Source organism: Thamnophis elegans, chromosome 5 (assembly GCF_009769535.1).
Source record: "Thamnophis elegans isolate rThaEle1 chromosome 5, rThaEle1.pri, whole genome shotgun sequence".
Classification (NCBI taxonomy): Eukaryota; Metazoa; Chordata; class Lepidosauria; order Squamata; family Colubridae; genus Thamnophis; species Thamnophis elegans.
In genome coordinates, this window is record NC_045545.1 from 8,131,081 (window position 1) to 8,148,567 (window position 17,487).

The following is a 17,487-nucleotide window of genomic DNA, read 5'->3' on the forward strand; positions in this document are numbered from 1 at the left end:
AACCTTTTTCATTTTTACCTACCTATCCGTGCTATCTAGATTTTATTTTTAATTTTTAGCATTTGTGGTAGATCTCTGCACACACCTTTTACCCTGAAGAGTAAACTGTACAAGAAGCAGCTGTGAGACCATGTCTACAATTGCTTCCTGGCAATGCCATTTGTTCACCCTTCCCCACCCCCAATTGTAGATTTACTATACCCACGATGGGTGAAGAGGCGTCAAGTACAAGTACAAGTACAATTGTGGTCTTCTGAATGCAGAAAATCATGTAGGCTTCTGTATGGACATGCTTCCACAGATCTTGTAGGCCTCTGTATGGACATGCTTCCACAGATCTTGGAGCTAGTGTCATCTGCATGGGATTCAATGAATTAAGTGGAAAAGCAAATTATATTACATTTGAAATGTGTAATGAATGAGTATCACAAGCCACTACATATTCAGTTGGCAGGGTTATCTAGGGATCTGACTTGATTGATTTAAGACAACTGTTTTACATTGATCAGTGTTTTACTCCAACTGTCAACAACTATGGCCATCTCTTGGATCTACAAGAAGCTTTGTGGGAGAGAGTTGCAGTGAAGTAAACATATAAAATAGGCTTTATGAAACCACAGTCAAAAAGTTATTGAACAGTTACTGTTCATACATATCCAAGCTTTCGAAAGGAAACAGTCAACATCAACACAATTCCACCTTTAGTTCTCTTTTATGTACAAAGAGCTGTGATGGCAATTGGAACTGGAATTTCCACCGCTAAACAATGTGATTGTAAAGCTTGACGCTATGCGGCTACATTGCTTGGCGATAGCAATCCTGGCAGTGCCGATTGCAATTGTGAACCGAATTCCACCCATCGTTAGCTAAGGATGCATTCCAATGCAAATCACTCCTGGCTTGGTAGCAAGCAGCCCAGGAACTGCACAGCCTAAGGCCATGATGGTGTGGCAGCCCAAAGTGGCGCGCAAGGCCATGCCACCCAGCACGCGCATCCTTGCCTGTTTGCCTTCTGGGTATCTGGCGCCCTTGTGCATGCGATAATCGGCTGTCCTTCGTGCACGCGGCAGTGGCAAAAACTGGTGTGTGCATGTGCGATTGTGCCAACTGATCATCGGGCGTGCATGCACGCTAGAACCCGGAAGTTCAGCTTTTTCGGAGTGTGACCCCCAATAAGCGCGTGTACGCACGACGTTTCCGTGCGACTTTTTTGGCACTCGGTGCTAAAAAAAAGGTTCGGCATCACTGGCCTAGGGGGCTGCTTGCCACCTTGCAACTCAGGAGCTTCATGGCTTGCCACAGCTCTGGATGTGAAGAGCCGAGGTGGCGCAGTGGTTAGGGTGCAGTACTCCAGGCCACTTCAGCTGACTGTTATCTGCAGTTCAGCGGTTCAAATCTCACCGGCTCAAGGTCGACTCAGCCTTCCATCCTTCCGAGGTGGGTGAAATGAGGACCCAGACTGTGGGGGCAATTTGCTGACTCAATTTGCTAAAAATCTGTAAACCACTTAGAGAGGGCTGAAAGCCCTATGAAGCGGTATATAAATCTAATTAATAAATAAAATAAATAAATCTGCAAGGAGTCCTTGCCCTAGCACTAAGCTGCAGTTATCCCAGGAAGCTTCAACCATCACAATGGGAAGCCCCAGTCATCTCAAGAAGTTGTAACTGTCCCAACATCAACTGCCCTTGTGCTCTGGCCTCTGAAGCCCCTGCCGTCCTGCGTTCCACTGCCCCAGCTAAATTTTGCTGTCTTCTTAGCAATAGCAATAGCAGTTAGACTTATATACCGCTTCAGCATATCGCCCCCACAGTCTGGGTCCTCATTTCACCCACCTCGGAAGGATGGAAGGCTGAGTCAACCTTGAGCCGGTGAGATTAGAACCGCTGAACTGCAGATAACAGTCAGCTGAAGAGGCCTGCAGTCCTACACCCTAACCACTGCGCCACCTCGGCTCCTCCTTCTTGTTCCCACTGCTGACAAGGTGTAATGGGTTATGTGGGAAAGAGCTTGGGAGACAGAGGCTGCCTATGGAACAATGACAGCATTACCCACATCTACAGAATAAGAGGCTTAGAAGGAACCCTTCCTAAATTGTGGCACAGATGGGAAAGATAGGCAGGGAAAATTGAAGCACCGCTGTGATTGTAAGTGCAGATGGGCTGCCAAGCGCCTGAATTTTGATCACTTGGCTTCAGAAGTGCCACAACAGCCGTAGCTTCAGGAACCAAGTGTATCATTCACCTGTAACTTTGAGCCATCCCTGAAAAAGTGGTTGTAACTTAAGGAATACCCATATCGTTTCTGAAAAGTAATAGCATCTACAAATATTGAGAAAGAGGGACAGAGGTTAATGCTTGTGAAACCTAACAGTGTTTATGTTTTCAACTCTGTAGATTTTCATATATTTTCCCGTTTTCAACTTCAAAAATTTTGAAGGACATTTTGTTATTTGCTTATTTTGTGGGCGCGGCTATGTTGCAAGCACCTTGAAAATGTTAACCCTCTTGTTTAACGGCAATTCACTAGTAAATTGAGTAGACAGTTTACTAATTAGTTTATTAATTGTCCCTTTTTGCAATGGTAATATTTTTTAATAATTAATGGTGGTATGTCTATTTTCCTTGAAGATTTGATCACGTTCCATTGGCAACACCAAATGGCGATTTGCTGATTAAAGATCTCAACTTTGAGGTACCTTGTAACATTCACAATTTCACCTGGAAATAATTCGCTGAATAAGAATAAAAATGTGTTTTGTTCCACTTCCCATCCCAAAGCATTGTCTTTGGAAGATTATTTCAGAACAAAGTGATCTCTGATAGTGAGGGAGATTGCCTTCAAAGTGAAAAACTATCCAAAATTAGTGGAGGTATTATATTATATTGGAGGTATTATATTATATTATATTAATTATATTATATTATATTATATTATATTATATTATATTATATTATATTATATTATATTATGTATTGTATTGCATTGCATTGCATTGCATTATATTATATTATATTATATTATTATATTATATTATATTATTATATTATTATTATATTATATTATATTATATTATATTATATTATATTATATTATATTATATTATATTATATTATATTATATTATATTATATTATATTATATTATATTATTATATTATAATTCAGTGAAATCTACCTAATTTTGAGGAGTTTCTCCTTCTCAGTATAGGGCCCTTTCACAGACAAGAATGTTTTCTAAATTTGGGGGGAAGTCCCAAGAGGCAGGAAAAGGAAAGCTTTCTATATGGGAAACTTTTAAGAGGGGAGCTAACCCACATAGATTCTAAGTAGTTTTCCCATCCTCTGTATGCATAATACTAAATATTTGCATAAATCTCTTCCTGGTGATAATCATGCTATACACATGGAAACCAGGAGAAATTTGACAAACTGATTGCTATTCTCCATGGGCCTAGTCAACACTAATATAGGAATTTGAAAAAACACATTAATCAGGCTGAGTTTTTTTTTCATTAGGTAGTCATAATATAAACCAAAATATCCATTCCATAACATTTTTTGTGTAGCTCCAAGATTGCCTCATTAGAACAACCTGTTTTGTCCTATCCAAATCCTTATAGTTTCCAGACAAAAAAAAAAGGATCTCCACAGTTGATGGAGCCCAGTTCAGACTTGGGTGGCAGCATAAAACTTTGTATCATCAGCACCCCAAGTCACTTCAGAATTTCTCCCAGTGGCTTCATATAAATGATAAAGAGTAGGGGAGAGAGAGGACCAATTTCTGTGGCATTCCACAAGTAAGTAGCCAGGGGGATGATCTTTAAGGTAGACCAGATCAGAAAAATAACTCTGTATTAAGCCCAGAACCATACTTGATTGAGACACGCTACAATAGCAGAATCTTCCATTTTATTTTCATAAAACAATCTAGTTCAAATTATTTTTAAAATGTGTCAATTTAACTGAGCGTTTTAGTACTTTAAAAAAGCAGGTCCGTCCCATAGTGAACCGAAAATTTGCATGTAGGTTTTTAACTTCCTTCTACCAAATTTTATAAACACTTCCAAGGTTTGAATACTTTTGAGTGCTTGTGTTTCGAAGGAGTATCTAGAAAATACTTGCTAAATCAAATATATGTTCCCAAGTTAATGAAGCAAATCTCATGCATTGTGAAGGTAATTCATATACTGTAGCTTTTAGCATTTGAGAAACTTTAAACATACATATTCTGTCTTGATTTATATTCCAGGTGCAATCTGGGGCAAATGTCCTTATTTGTGGGCCAAATGGATGTGGAAAAAGTTCTCTCTTCCGGGTCCTTGGTGAAGTAAGTAAAAAAGTAAACTTGATTTGAAGGGCAAAAAAAATGACATTATATTTCTATTCTAATAAGTTGTGTTTTTCTTATTGCAGCTGTGGCCCTTGTTCGGCGGCTGCCTAACTAAACCCGAGAGAGGAAAGTTGTTTTATGTTCCCCAGGTAAATCAAACCACCAGGACCGTTGACATTTCTTCTCTCTGACAAATGCCACGATTTTCTAATTATAATTTAATTTTAATTTCAGAGACCATATATGACACTCGGGACGTTGAGAGACCAAGTAATTTATCCAGACACTATAGAAGATCAGAAAAGGAAAGGCATCTCTGACCAGGTGAAATGCATTATTTATTCAAACAATTTATTTCTTTGAATCTCCCCTTTATCATTTTTACAAATAACACAAGGCCGCTAGCATATCCAACACAATTCCTCCTCCTACTTTTTCCTCAACAACAACCCTGTGAGGTACATTGGGCTGAGAGAGAGTGAGTGACCCAAAGTCACCCCAGCCGGCTTTTATGGCAAAAATGGGACCTAACACTCACAGATTCCTGTAGTCTTGTGCCTTAACCACTAGATCAAACAGGCTCTGTTTTTAAAGGTTACATTTACTATAGATGTATAATGAAAGTAAATCAAAATTCAAAAAACAGAAATCGCTGTAAATTTTAAAAGCATGTAATAATTTGAAATGCCAGTGATTTAAACCAGTTTTGTCTCAGTGCATATGTGTATGAATTGATACTCTTGTATTTATTACAACCTTAATGGGAGCAGAGAAGAAGAAGGGAAATTTATAAATGTTTCTACACATTCTGATTTGTCTTTCTTTAAGAAAGATATAATACTTTGAAAAAGGAAATATGTATCTATTATAGATAAGCATGCCAACAGAATAAGGTATTGTGGTAGTCAACCTGGTCCCTACCGCCCACTAGTGGGCGTTCCAGCTTTCATGGTGGGCGGTAGGGGTTTGCTGTAACTCTGCTTTATAAATTTTATAAAGTAAAGTTACTTCCTTACTTTATAAACCACCATTACTGTGGAACTGGTGGGCGGTTAGAACATTTTACTACTAACAGAGATACAAAAGTGGACGGTAAGTATAAAAAGGTTGACTACCCCTGTGATAGAACATTGTTTCATTGGTTTTCAGATTTGCTGTTATAGTTTGAATGTTTGAATGTTTATTAACATTTGTAAGCCGCCCTTTTCCCTGAGGGGACTCAGGGCGGCTCACATAAAAATCAGGAAGGGGAATACAAACAATGACGTAGACACATATAGTAAAAAATAATAAGCAACATTCATTCATCATTCGGGAGGGGCAGCTATCTTTGTCCCCAGGCCTGACGGGCTAGCCAGTTCTTAAGGGCTGTGCGGAAGGCCTGGACGGTGGTGAGGGTACGAATCTCCACGGGGAGCTCGTTCCAAAGGGTCGGGGCTACTACTGAGAAGGCCCTCCTCCTTGTGGTTGCCAGCCGGCACTGGCTGGCCGATGGAATTCGGAGGAGGCCCAATCTATGAGATCTAATTGGTCGCAGGGAGGTGATTGGCAGAAGGCGGTCTCTCAAGTACGCAGATCCACTACCATGCAGGGCTTTATGGGTGACTAGTAGCACCTTGAAGCGCATCCGGAGATCGACAGGTAGCCAGCGCAGCTCGCGGAGGATAGGTGTTATGTGGGTGAACCGAGGTGCACCCACAATCACTCGCGCGGCCGCGTTCTGGACTAGCTGAAGTCGCCGGATGCTCTTCAAGGGCAGCCCCATGTAGAGCACATTGCAGTATTCCAGCCTAGAGGTCACAAGGGCCCGAGTGACTGTTGTGAGAGCCTCCCGATTCAGGTAGGGTCGCAACTGGCGCACCAGGCGAACCTGGGCGAATGCCCCCCTGGTCACAGCCGTCAGGTGGTGGTCAAGAGATAGCTGTGGATCCAGGAGGACTCCCAAGTTGCGAACCCTCTCTGAGGGGTGTAAAATTTGACCCCCCAGCCTGAGTGCTGGAATATTGGTCGAATCTTTGGGAGGGAAGCACAACAGCCACTCGGTCTTTTCTGGGTTGAGTACAAGCTTGTTAGCCCTCATCCAGTCCATAACGGCCTCAAGGCCTCGGTTCATCACGTCTGCCGCTTCATTGAGTTGGCACGGGGCGGACAGATACAGCTGGGTATCGTCCGCATATTGATGGTATCTTATCCCGTGCCTTCGGATGATCTCTCCCAGCGGTTTCATGTAGATGTTGAATAGTAGGGGGGATAAGACCGAACCCTGAGGCACCCCATATGTTAGGGGCCTAGGGGACGATCTCTGCCCCCCCACTAACACCGACTGCGACCTGTCCGAGAGGTAGGAGGAGAACCACCGCAACACGGTGCCTCCCACTCCCACCTCCCGCAGTCGTCGCAGAAGGATACCATGGTCGATGGTATCGAACGCCGCTGAGAGGTCAAGGAGAACCAGGATGGAGGGATGTCCTCCATCTCTGGCTCTCCAAAGATCATCGGTCAATGCGACCAAAGCGGTTTCTGTGCTGTAACCGAATAGTGGTATTATAGTGGTATTCCTAGGTTGATTCTTGTTTGATTTTTTTAATTGAGATTAATTACAACATTGCTCATACAAGCCTTAATTTTCTCAATTATTGTAGAACTATACTGAATTAGTATAGAAGTAGAATCATAAAAGCTAATTTTCTGAATTTATTGTAGGCACTGCCGCTTGGCAGATAGGAAAATGTGCTATTATATGAGCATCAGTGGTGGGATTCAAACATTTTTATGTCACACCACGTTCTGTGGGCGTGGCGTGGTGTGGCTTGGTGGGCATGGCAGGTGAAGCATACTGTAAAATCTCCATTCCCACCCCACTCCAGGGGAAGGATACTGTAAAATCCCCATTCCCTCCCCACTCCAGGGGAAGGTTTCTGCAAAATCCCCATTTCCTCCCGATCAGCTGGGACTCGGGAGGCAGAGAATAGATGGGGGCGGGGCTGTTCAGACATGGTTCTCCAAACTACTTGAAAATTTCCACTACCGGTTTTCCAGAACTGGTTGGAATCTGCTGAATACCACCTCTGGTGAGCATCTTGAAATTATAGGACAGAAAAATCAGGTGCATAGCCTCCCTATCGGCTGATACCGTTAAAGGGTATGAATGTAATAAAGAAGAGATACATCAGTTTATCAGTACATGCGTAGAAATTACTCATCTGCTTTAACTTCTGCCAAGCTTTCAAGACTGGGGGGAATTTTATAACTGCACACATGGATTTCCAAGTTCCATAACTCTGGTTCCTATGTAGAAAAAGAGAATGTTGATTGAAATCTGCGCTGATGCTTCAGTGCCAGGTTCTGTAGCAATGCCATTGTGATTTCTGTCTTGAATCACAGAGAAGTTGAAGGAAAAAACCTATAGATCTGGTGAAAGAGAGCATTTGGTTACTTAGGCTTTCTATTTTAACGGAAGGGAAGGTCAGTGAATCAGAACCGCTTTCAGGCCAGCTGTATGCGAGACTGCATAACATTTATCATGTACTTCAATACCACTTAAAGTACATAATCTAGCTCAGGTAATATGGTTGCTGGGTACAATTTATCTGACAAAACATTTTGAACTAAACCAATCTAAATTGTTAGGGACGGGGGAGGATTAGCTAAATTAACAGGGAGATAGTAGCAAACATATCAGCAGTCTGTTAAGCAATATTTGTTTACTGTTTTGGTTGCAGGTGTTAAAGGAATACTTGGATAATGTCCAGCTGGGTCAAATCTTGGAACGTGAAGGAGGCTGGGATAGCGTTCAAGACTGGATGGATGTTCTCAGTGGAGGAGAGAAACAGAGAATGGCGGTTGGTTGGCTTCACAGTGTCCCTTGACACTGTGTACATTTTCCACCACTTGTTTTGATTGACGCGTTTACATAAATTCAGTAGTAAAACGGTGGTCAATTACCACTATTATTAATTACATTTATAGACCACCAAATCCCTAGGTTCCAACAAACATAAACTATTAGAGCAAACAGGGTTGTCTCCATTCCTAAGTGTAGAGTCCTTCAGGATTGGGCGGCATATAAATTTTAATAATAAATAAATAAATAAATTCATTTCTTATAGGATGCTCCATAGTTGTTGCCACTGTTATTGAACAGTGGTTTCAATGCTGCAATGGTCATTAAGTATAAGAAACAGTCATATGGTTTTTTTTTTCAGTGCCGTTGTAACTTTGAACAGTCATTAAACAAATTGTTGTAAGTCGAGGAACACCTGATTAATAATTTAGTACAATATTACATAGGAACAAAATGTGTTACGATGTCTGCTTTTGATAATAAGCTTTTAAAAATAAAATAATAATAATAAGTTCACTACTTACAGTTCGCAATCTGCTTAATTCCAGTTCAGAATATTTGTTCTTCTAATCTAGAGTTAACTCAGGCTGGCAGCAGTTCTGAGTCATAGATAAATCTCCCATTAATTGCTACCTTTAAGAGGGTCAGAAATTTAGTAAAATATTTTCAGATAATTCTGTGTGATGGCAACAGAATGAAATTTTTGCATCTATTTCAAGGGGGAGGAAAAAAAAGAGAACTGTGTGCCACGTATAAAATTTGCTGTTTTTATTTTCACTTTGACTACAAATAATCCAACGAAAAAAAATAGCTTCCAGGACTGACAGCATACAAATAATGTGACTCTCTCTGGAGAATATGAGTGTGATGGAATTAAGGGACATTTTTGTAGTACTTTTGTGGTTTGAACGTCTCTCCCATCATATAATGTGGCTTATTTTTTATGATTATCTGCAAAATATCTTAGGCTTTTTTAAAAAAAAAATCCAATTCAATGTTCTTAGTATATATGGATTATATGGTAATCCTTCATCATTTCTTTCTCCATTGCAGATGGCTAGATTGTTCTACCATAAACCCCAGTTTGCCATTCTGGATGAATGTACGAGCGCCGTTAGTGTTGATGTGGAGGGATACATCTACAGCCATTGTCGGAAAGTATGTCTTTCTGTGGTTAATCTTGCACTGCTAATTTAAGATCCAACTTTAAAGCCATGTTAAAGAAAAGAAAATGGTGTGGCTACATTACTATAGTAACGTTAGGCCTACAGACCCTAACCCTAAAATATTAACATGAGAATGTGTTAAAGAAGGCAAAATAAAACAGCAGAGAGAGAAAAATCACGTGAAGAGTAACGACCGTCTACTTTGGGGGATTTTTATTTTGATATTTTCCGTAGAATATAACTTAAGTCTGTTCTTCTCCTCATGAAGTTCGTCCAACTTGAAGATCATTTCTCTGAACTAAAGGATAAGAATGATTTATTTCATTGATTAATACGGGTCATTGTTTTTTTTGGGGGGGAAGTGGGGAGATAATGGCTGAGCAAAAAAAAATGGGGATTTGATAGAATTATTTCTCCAGTTTCAGTCAAAGAAGCTGGACCAAGGGGGTAGGCCGCTATGACATATTTACGGCGGTTCCACCACAAAACCGCGGTAGACTAAAGCGCGCTCGACGAAAGCGCGTACGTGACGTCATCACAGCGCGACGAAAACAGCACACTGTGATCGGTAAACTTAAAATTAACGCGTAAATCTAAACCTAACCCCCCCAAACCTAACCCTAAGCCTAACCCTATACCTAACCCTTAACCTAACGCTAAACCTAACCCTTAACCTAACCCTAAACCTAACCCTAACGCTTAACGTAACCCTAAACCTAACCCTAAACCTTAACCTAACCCTAAACCTAACCCTTACCTTTATGTGAATCGGCTTGCTTTAAAAGCGCTTTTTAAAGCACCCTTTTTTCTCCGCTGTCGTATTTGTCACGCTGCTGATGACGTCACGTACGCGCTTTAATCGGGTGCGCTTTAGTGGACCGCGGTTTTGACGGGTCACGATTTACGGCATATGGACTTCAACTCCCAGAATTCCTAAAGTCAGCTGTACAGGTTGTAAAGTTGTCATAGTTGCCCAACCCTGTCCTGGATAGGGGGGATGAAGGGATATAACTGCAGGCCACTTCAGCTGACTGTTATCTGCAGTTCAGCGGTTCAAATCTCACCGGCTCAAAGGTTGACTCAGCCTTCCATCCTTCCGAGGTGGGTGGAATGAGGACCCAGACTGTGGGGGCGATATGCTGACTCTGTAAACCGCTTAGAGAGGGCTGAAAGCCCTATGAAGCGGTATATAAGTCTAACTGCTATTGCTATAATGCAGTAAGAAGGCTAACTGGGTATTTTGTGGATTTATTTATTTAAGTTTATTTATTAACTGTATATGCTTCCCCATCTCACAGTTGAAACTGAGTTAGCTGGTCCTGCCCTGAATCATGGTTTTGTCTTTGTTACGGCCAAAGCAAATAAGAATTGGGCAGTTGCTGAAGCTGGAGTTAACTATTCATGCACATATTTTCTCATTCACTGCATTCAGGTTCCTTCTTTGCCTTGAAATGCAAGTTTTAAAAATGGTTAAAATATATTTGAAGCATTAGTCTTCAATTCTGGCGAATTCAGTGAAAAAGATTTATGTATCTTTTATCTCTTTAGGATTTAATTTTTTGAACCCCTAAGTAAAGATGACATATGAGTTGTAGCCTGATTTTTAACCAAAGGGCAGAATGGGAGGAGAGGGTTAGGAGAAGGGAGTGAATTCTTATGTTTCCCATGGAGATTCCCTGTTGCAAATCACCCAACTCGAAGCTGCTATTATTTATTGAAGGGAAAATGTACAAGCATCACAATGCAGCTGTTAAGTTACAAAAGAAAATAGTGCAGCATAAAGTTAAACAGAGAAAAAAGTGTCATTCTGGCACTATAATCTTGTTCTAAAGGTTCCCGCTTCCTATAGCTGCTTTTAGAAAAAAGAATACTTTGGAAAATTGGATTATTTTTCTGTAGATTATATATGGGTTGGCTTTTTTTATTGTGTCTTGGACTTCGGTGCGGATAGATGTCTGGCAATCTAAAGCTCATTTATAACCCTTAAATTGTGTTTTGGCATTTCAGGTTGGCATCACTCTCTTCACTGTATCTCACAGAAAATCACTTTGGAAACACCATGATGTAAGGCTTATTTTATTTAACTGTTCTTTTTTTCTAATGCATAAAATCCATTTGACATTATCCATGTCTGCTAAGGAAATAAGACTAACTTGGTATGTTATTCCTGGATAGGTTGAAAACAACATACATAGGATCTCTTATTATCTGAATTAGGGGGCATAATCAAACAGAAAACTTGCTCTTTAAATATTTGGGTCTCAAAGCATAAAGTTTTAAGCCTAGGAATTAGCTTGAAGGCATTATAACACTTTTAATAAGTATGGGAAGTCTTCAGGTCACAAACCTCCCACTTACAAGTCACTTCTAGATTACTAACTTAACGACTACATTGATTCATTTAAGAAGAAAGGTTATGAAATGCAGCAAAATTCACTTCACAAATGTTTTGCTTAACAACAGAAATGTTGGGCTCAGTTGTGATTGTAAGTTGAGGACTATGTATATATAGAAACCCAAGATACAGAGTCAACCTTAAGGTTATCAGCAAATTGGAAATCAGGATTGAATTTAAAGAGAAGTTAAATCCAGGGAGCATCAGTACCAAAGAACCAGCTTTGGCAGCAAAATCAGCTGATCATTAGCAGGAGAGAGAAATCCTCCTATTGTTCAGCAGCCCTCTTAGGGGACGTCTGCTCGGAAATTGAATTATTTTTTAAATGAATTTATATACTGTAAATCACTTTTACATAATTTTATTATAATATGTATTTTGGTAACATTTTCCTTGTTTTTGCTCTTGAATTTTCCTTTGTAAACATAACACAAACATTTTTTTTTACCCTTATGAGTCTCTTTCAAATTTATTTGTCATGGTTCCAGATAGCATCCAAAATTAAATTAGAGTCCAAGGCAAAGTGTTCCTTAAAGTATTCCTCAAAGTTCCAATATATTAAGAGAGCCATGTTGGCACATCTGCAAAAACTCAAACCTGAAGGCTTCCCAGTTTTCCCACTCAGTTGAAAGTTCCAGAACTTTCCCTCACACCCACAAGTCCATCACATGGTCCAATCTTCCACTGCCATGCTGGCAGCTTCACCTGATCCAATTCCGGTCAGGTGCAGAGACAAAGAGTGACCTTGGCTTTCTATAAAGAATGTTGTTATGGCTACATATCGCCTAACTCCATAAAATCCCCTCTCCCGTTTTCCCACAATAAAAAAATGCATAGTAGAATAATAGAAAGCGTGGTAGGCCTGGGGTCCAAAAGAAAAGATGAATAGCAGGCCTAACGTTACTTCTTTTTCATGATTTTCATTTATTTTGCTAAGAAATAGGGTCACTGTTCTTATCATCTACCCTTTAAATAGATTAATAATTTACATTGGCTTGAATGTTCACTGGAATGTCTTCTGCCTGTCTTATAAGAGCCAATGGAATGCTTCAGATTTCATCTGTTAAAACAATATCATCTTCTTATGGGATCCAGTAGACATATAATTTTCTTTGTCACTACACCTGCCTTTTGGAACAGTTTCCTCTTGAGGTCTGTTTGATCCCAGTCTTGCACTCCTTAGAAGAACCTTAAAGATCTTTCTGTTCCCACAGACACTGTGCTGGGACATTGCATGATTCAGCATTTTGAACTCTGAGGCTGTATTGTTTAGTTCCTGTGGGGTTTTTCCCTCAGCCCTATTTCCCCTCATGCAACTCCTTTTTATGATTTTTTTTAAAGTGCTCTGTATTCTTTTTAACTCTGTGTGAGCTGCCCAGAGTCATTGGCGAGTGGGCAGCCTTAGAAATTGACATTGTAAGTAAATAAATGGAAGAATTCACTACATATTTTCCCCTTATTTTTGAGTTTTAAGAGCCAGAGGTTTGCTTAGATTCTGTTATAGTTTTCCTCTAAATTTCTAAGTTCGGAATCATAACCACATTGTCACTGAGACTTCCTTTCAAAAGTATATCTATTTCTATGGATATGGAAGCATAAATACCATCAACATAGATTGGAGTTCGCTCAGAAGCAGAAATACACCAATGAGAGGAAGAGTGGGAAACAGAAGAGAGAAGAGAGATGGGGAGAGAGGGATAGGAGAGAGGGTAAGGGGGGAAGACGAGGAGGATCAGGAGGAGTGGAATGTAGAGAGAGGAGAAGGAGAAAGGAGGGGGAAGTAGAGTAGGAAAGGATGATGGAGGGAAGGAAGGAGGTAGGAGAGAGGTAGAAGAAAGAGGTTATGGAGAGCAGAAGAGCTAATAACGTGTTTTTATCTTTCTGGGCATTGATGACAAGAGGAACTGATGTAATTACTACTTAATACAATAGGATACTGCCTATGTAATAGTATACATGTGATTGTATGTTATGAAAATGGAAAATAAAAAAGTATATTGGGAAAAAAAATTAAAAGTACATCTATTTATTAGAATAGAATAATGGAAGAATAAAGTCATAATAAACCATTACAATAAAACCAATTTTACACTCCTCTGAATCATGTACATTTATCTCAAGGATAATTAAAGAAGATTGTTGGTTTTTCCTGTATTAATATTGCACATTGTGATTGCTCATAAATATAATGAAAACTTTGTTAACAGTTAAGAGAGGTCACTTTTGTCATTAGTTTGTTGCAGTTAAGTTTTTTTTATATATAAAACACTTGTTTTAATACCCATTGTCTTTAATGACTATTTGAAAAATACAGGATTATTATTTAGCAATTTATGGGTTTCAGTAATAAAAAGCATTGAATTCATTTTTGAAGGATAAGGCTTAGGCCACTGGTTGAATTATCATGGCCAGCAGATGGAGATCAAATATCCACATTTTACAGAGCTCTTTTCCCCAAGGGCGATGTCTGAAGATGAATTCCTCTAAATGATCCTTATCTAAACAGATGCATACTTTTCACTCTTTAATATCCAAATTTGCTGACTGTTTTCTTGTCTCCCCAGTTTTATCTTCACATGGATGGAAGAGGCAACTATGAGTTCAAGAAAATTACTGAAGAAACAATTGAGTTTGGTTCATAACCCCCAACTCCGACCATCAACAGCCATGACTGTTAACAATACTGAACTTGGGAAACGTACATTGTGGTGTAACAAAGCTACTTGACTTACTCTTAAATTGATTACTAGGAATACGATAACAAGCTGTCAGTACCTTTATTATTATGTAGAATATTACTAATTTGTGTTCATGTTGGTTTAATTATTAATATGCTCTAAGAATGTTCTTATTCTTGTGTTTTGTTTTTTTTAAAAAAATCTGCCTAAATTAAGTTGGGCTTAAATCACTGAAATGTTGGTTCATCCTGGGATGTAAACAGTCTGAAGTCAACTAATTTGACTTCTGTTTGACCATACTTCCTCTGGGGAAGGCCCTTATTAAAATTAGATTCACTACCTCTTCTGTCCCCGTCACAACAGATACGAATTTCTGTGTCAACATCCTAGTGTGTCAGTTCATTATCTGTACTCTTTTCAGGATAGGATTTGTTGTATTACTGTAACATAATATGGGGCAATTGGCCTTCCTCTTAGCCATGTCTGTGGAGAGAGTCTCCTTCCAGGTGTACTGAGGGGAGAAAAGCCCCTTTAGAATTTCTTTGCAAAAAAAATAAAACTCCATCCAACATCCTCTGGCCATTGCTGGAGACTACCTTTCAATCCTGTTTTTTCCATTTTTTCCTGCTCAGTGCAAATAAAATAACAATATTCCATTTGGCCTTTATATTCCAATTTCAGAAGGACAAATAAGAGGAATGAGAATGGGGAGGGGGAGGGGATGAAGAAGAAATAAATACAATAATTTCCAAATCCTTGTCATGGAATACAGATCAAGGACATTCTCGCTTATGAGAGGTCTAATCTGTTTCTAAATTGTAGAATGTAGTGTGCAAGTTTGAAATAAAATGCCATACATATCTGCCACAAGGATTTGGATTTTTCAGAGAAGGCATTTACTGGACATTTTTGTACCTGGCATGTAGGTCTATAATACGTGATTTTTTTAAAAAAAAGGAATGTAAACTATTTAATGCCAGAGAGACAACAGTTCAGAGTCCCCAAGAAACAGTTCAGAATCTTTTAGAACTATTTTATATAGTTATTACTTGAAGAATTGTTTGGCTTCCTGTCCATTACTTTTATAAAAACGACACAACCGCTTAACTATAAATAAGCACTTTTGAAACAAGTATGTGATAAAACTTACATGCAATGATTATAAATTATTATCTAGATTTCTTGACATAGATGGGACTGGAAGATATGAGTTGGTTAGTCTGGCTATGTAATTGATTATCATTCTTCTAACAAATCTTTAAAAACTGTGCTGTATGATGTGATTTTTGTCCTTATAATATAACATCCACATGCACTTAACATGATGGGCAAGCACTACATGCAAAATAAATGTGGTTGGTGTTCCCCCCTCCCTTTGCTTAAAATCAGCATTTGTTCTTAATTATTAGTCGATCATTAATTATCCCTATTTCATGGGAAATCTGGAATTTTTCAAACTTCCAAGCATTTCATCAGATTTGTTTATTTTTCCGAAAAGTCAGTGTTTCTAAATGCCATTGTTTTCATATGTGCTGGGTAAATGGGTGGAGAGTTGGATTAGGATGAATTATCTGAGAAATGCAAAAATGAATGTTAAATAAGTATTTTCAGTTTAAATATTAAATAACTGGTTTCAGTTTGTTGCCATTTCATATTTAACAAAGAATTGCCTTTTTTATGATTACTTCGATTTTCTCTCTCTCCCTAAAAGCTGATATTGATAGTATTAGTTGATACGAGTTTACAGACAATGCATCAGGGCATGTCATAATCTGAAAAAAGCATTCCAAACAGCAAGACTATGATACCAATTTAGCACAAATCAATTGCTTGGAATGGCTGTTTCAGATTGAATGGAAATCTGACGGAGGAATAAATAAAGCTCTGATTTGAATTTGGTTGCCACGCTTCTGGTGAAAACTTCTTTTTCCACATATGATCTTTTATTTTTTTATTTTTGTGCCGCTATTCTACAGAGATCCGCTTTCTCAAGAAATTCGTATGAAAAAAAAACTGCTATTAAAATACATTCCTTTACAGGAAATCTGGGCTACAAGTGAGTAATAGTCAAAAATGGCATGTATGTTTTTGTTACTAACTGGAAAGCACCCTAAAGCATATAGCGTCTTTTGTAGAAAATCTAGGGTTGCTTAATGGCAACATTCTTCATAGAGTGGGATATTGCATTGCTTGGGAAGTAGAGATAATTGTTTACTCTGAAGAGATATCCTTTCAGCCACCACAACCCTATAAAATCTTCTCTGAATCTAGAAGAAGATTCTGAGGGATATAAGTTGTTGGGAAGAATTCCACATTCTATGAAAAAAAAAAAGCATTTCTACTTATGGGAAAGTCTCCAATGAATTTTACCCATTACGCACAATTTTTTAAAAACGTTCTCTCTCAGATGGAGCTGATTGTGTGACAGTGACTCTTAATCAGTGATAGCGGTTGATTTACTTCAGTGCTACATGAGAACATGAGGGAAAATGGGGATTTTAGATGACCTTCATTAAGCTCAAGCTTCATACTTATATTCAGAATGCATCAAAAATCGGTTCCACCACAAAACCGCGGTAGACTAAAGCGCGCTCGACGAAAGCGCGTACATGACGTCATCACAGTGCGACGAAAACAGCACGCTGTGAGCGGTAAACTTAAAATTAACACGTAAATCTAAACCTAACCCCCCCAAACCTAAACCTAACCCTAACCCTTAACCTAACCCTATACCTAACCCTTAACCTAACGCTAAACCTAACGCTAACGCTTAACCTAAACCTAACCCTAACCCTAACGCTTAACGTAACCCTAAACCTAACCCTTAACCTAAACCTAACCCTTACCTTTATGTGAATCGGCTTGCTTTAAAAGCGCTTTTTAAAGCGCCCTTTTTTCTTCGCGGTCGTATTTGTCGCGCTGCTGATCGACGTCAGGTACGCGCTTTAATCTGGCGCGCTTTAGTGGACCGCAGTTTTGTCGTGCCACGCAAAAATCAACCTGCCCCATGAGAAAACTAGCATGAAGGTAAAAGTAACCAGAGCAGTGCTCAAGGGGATAAGAGTTGTTAAGG

At 39.1% G+C, this 17,487-nt stretch overlaps 1 protein-coding gene across 1 annotated transcript in view; it reads left to right on the plus strand.

Moving 5' to 3' along the window:
- ABCD3 (ATP binding cassette subfamily D member 3) overlaps positions 1-16,513 on the plus strand; it is a 53,652-nt gene extending 37,139 nt beyond the window's left edge. Inside the window, exons 16-23 of the mRNA XM_032217713.1 lie at positions 2,631-2,694; positions 4,251-4,328; positions 4,415-4,480; positions 4,566-4,655; positions 8,054-8,173; positions 9,229-9,333; positions 11,349-11,405; positions 14,301-16,513. Coding sequence (XP_032073604.1) covers positions 2,631-2,694; positions 4,251-4,328; positions 4,415-4,480; positions 4,566-4,655; positions 8,054-8,173; positions 9,229-9,333; positions 11,349-11,405; positions 14,301-14,378 — 658 coding nt within the window. The 3' untranslated portion in view covers positions 14,379-16,513. The remainder of the gene's footprint in view (positions 1-2,630; positions 2,695-4,250; positions 4,329-4,414; positions 4,481-4,565; positions 4,656-8,053; positions 8,174-9,228; positions 9,334-11,348; positions 11,406-14,300) is intronic.
- Positions 16,514-17,487: the final 974 nt, after the last annotated feature.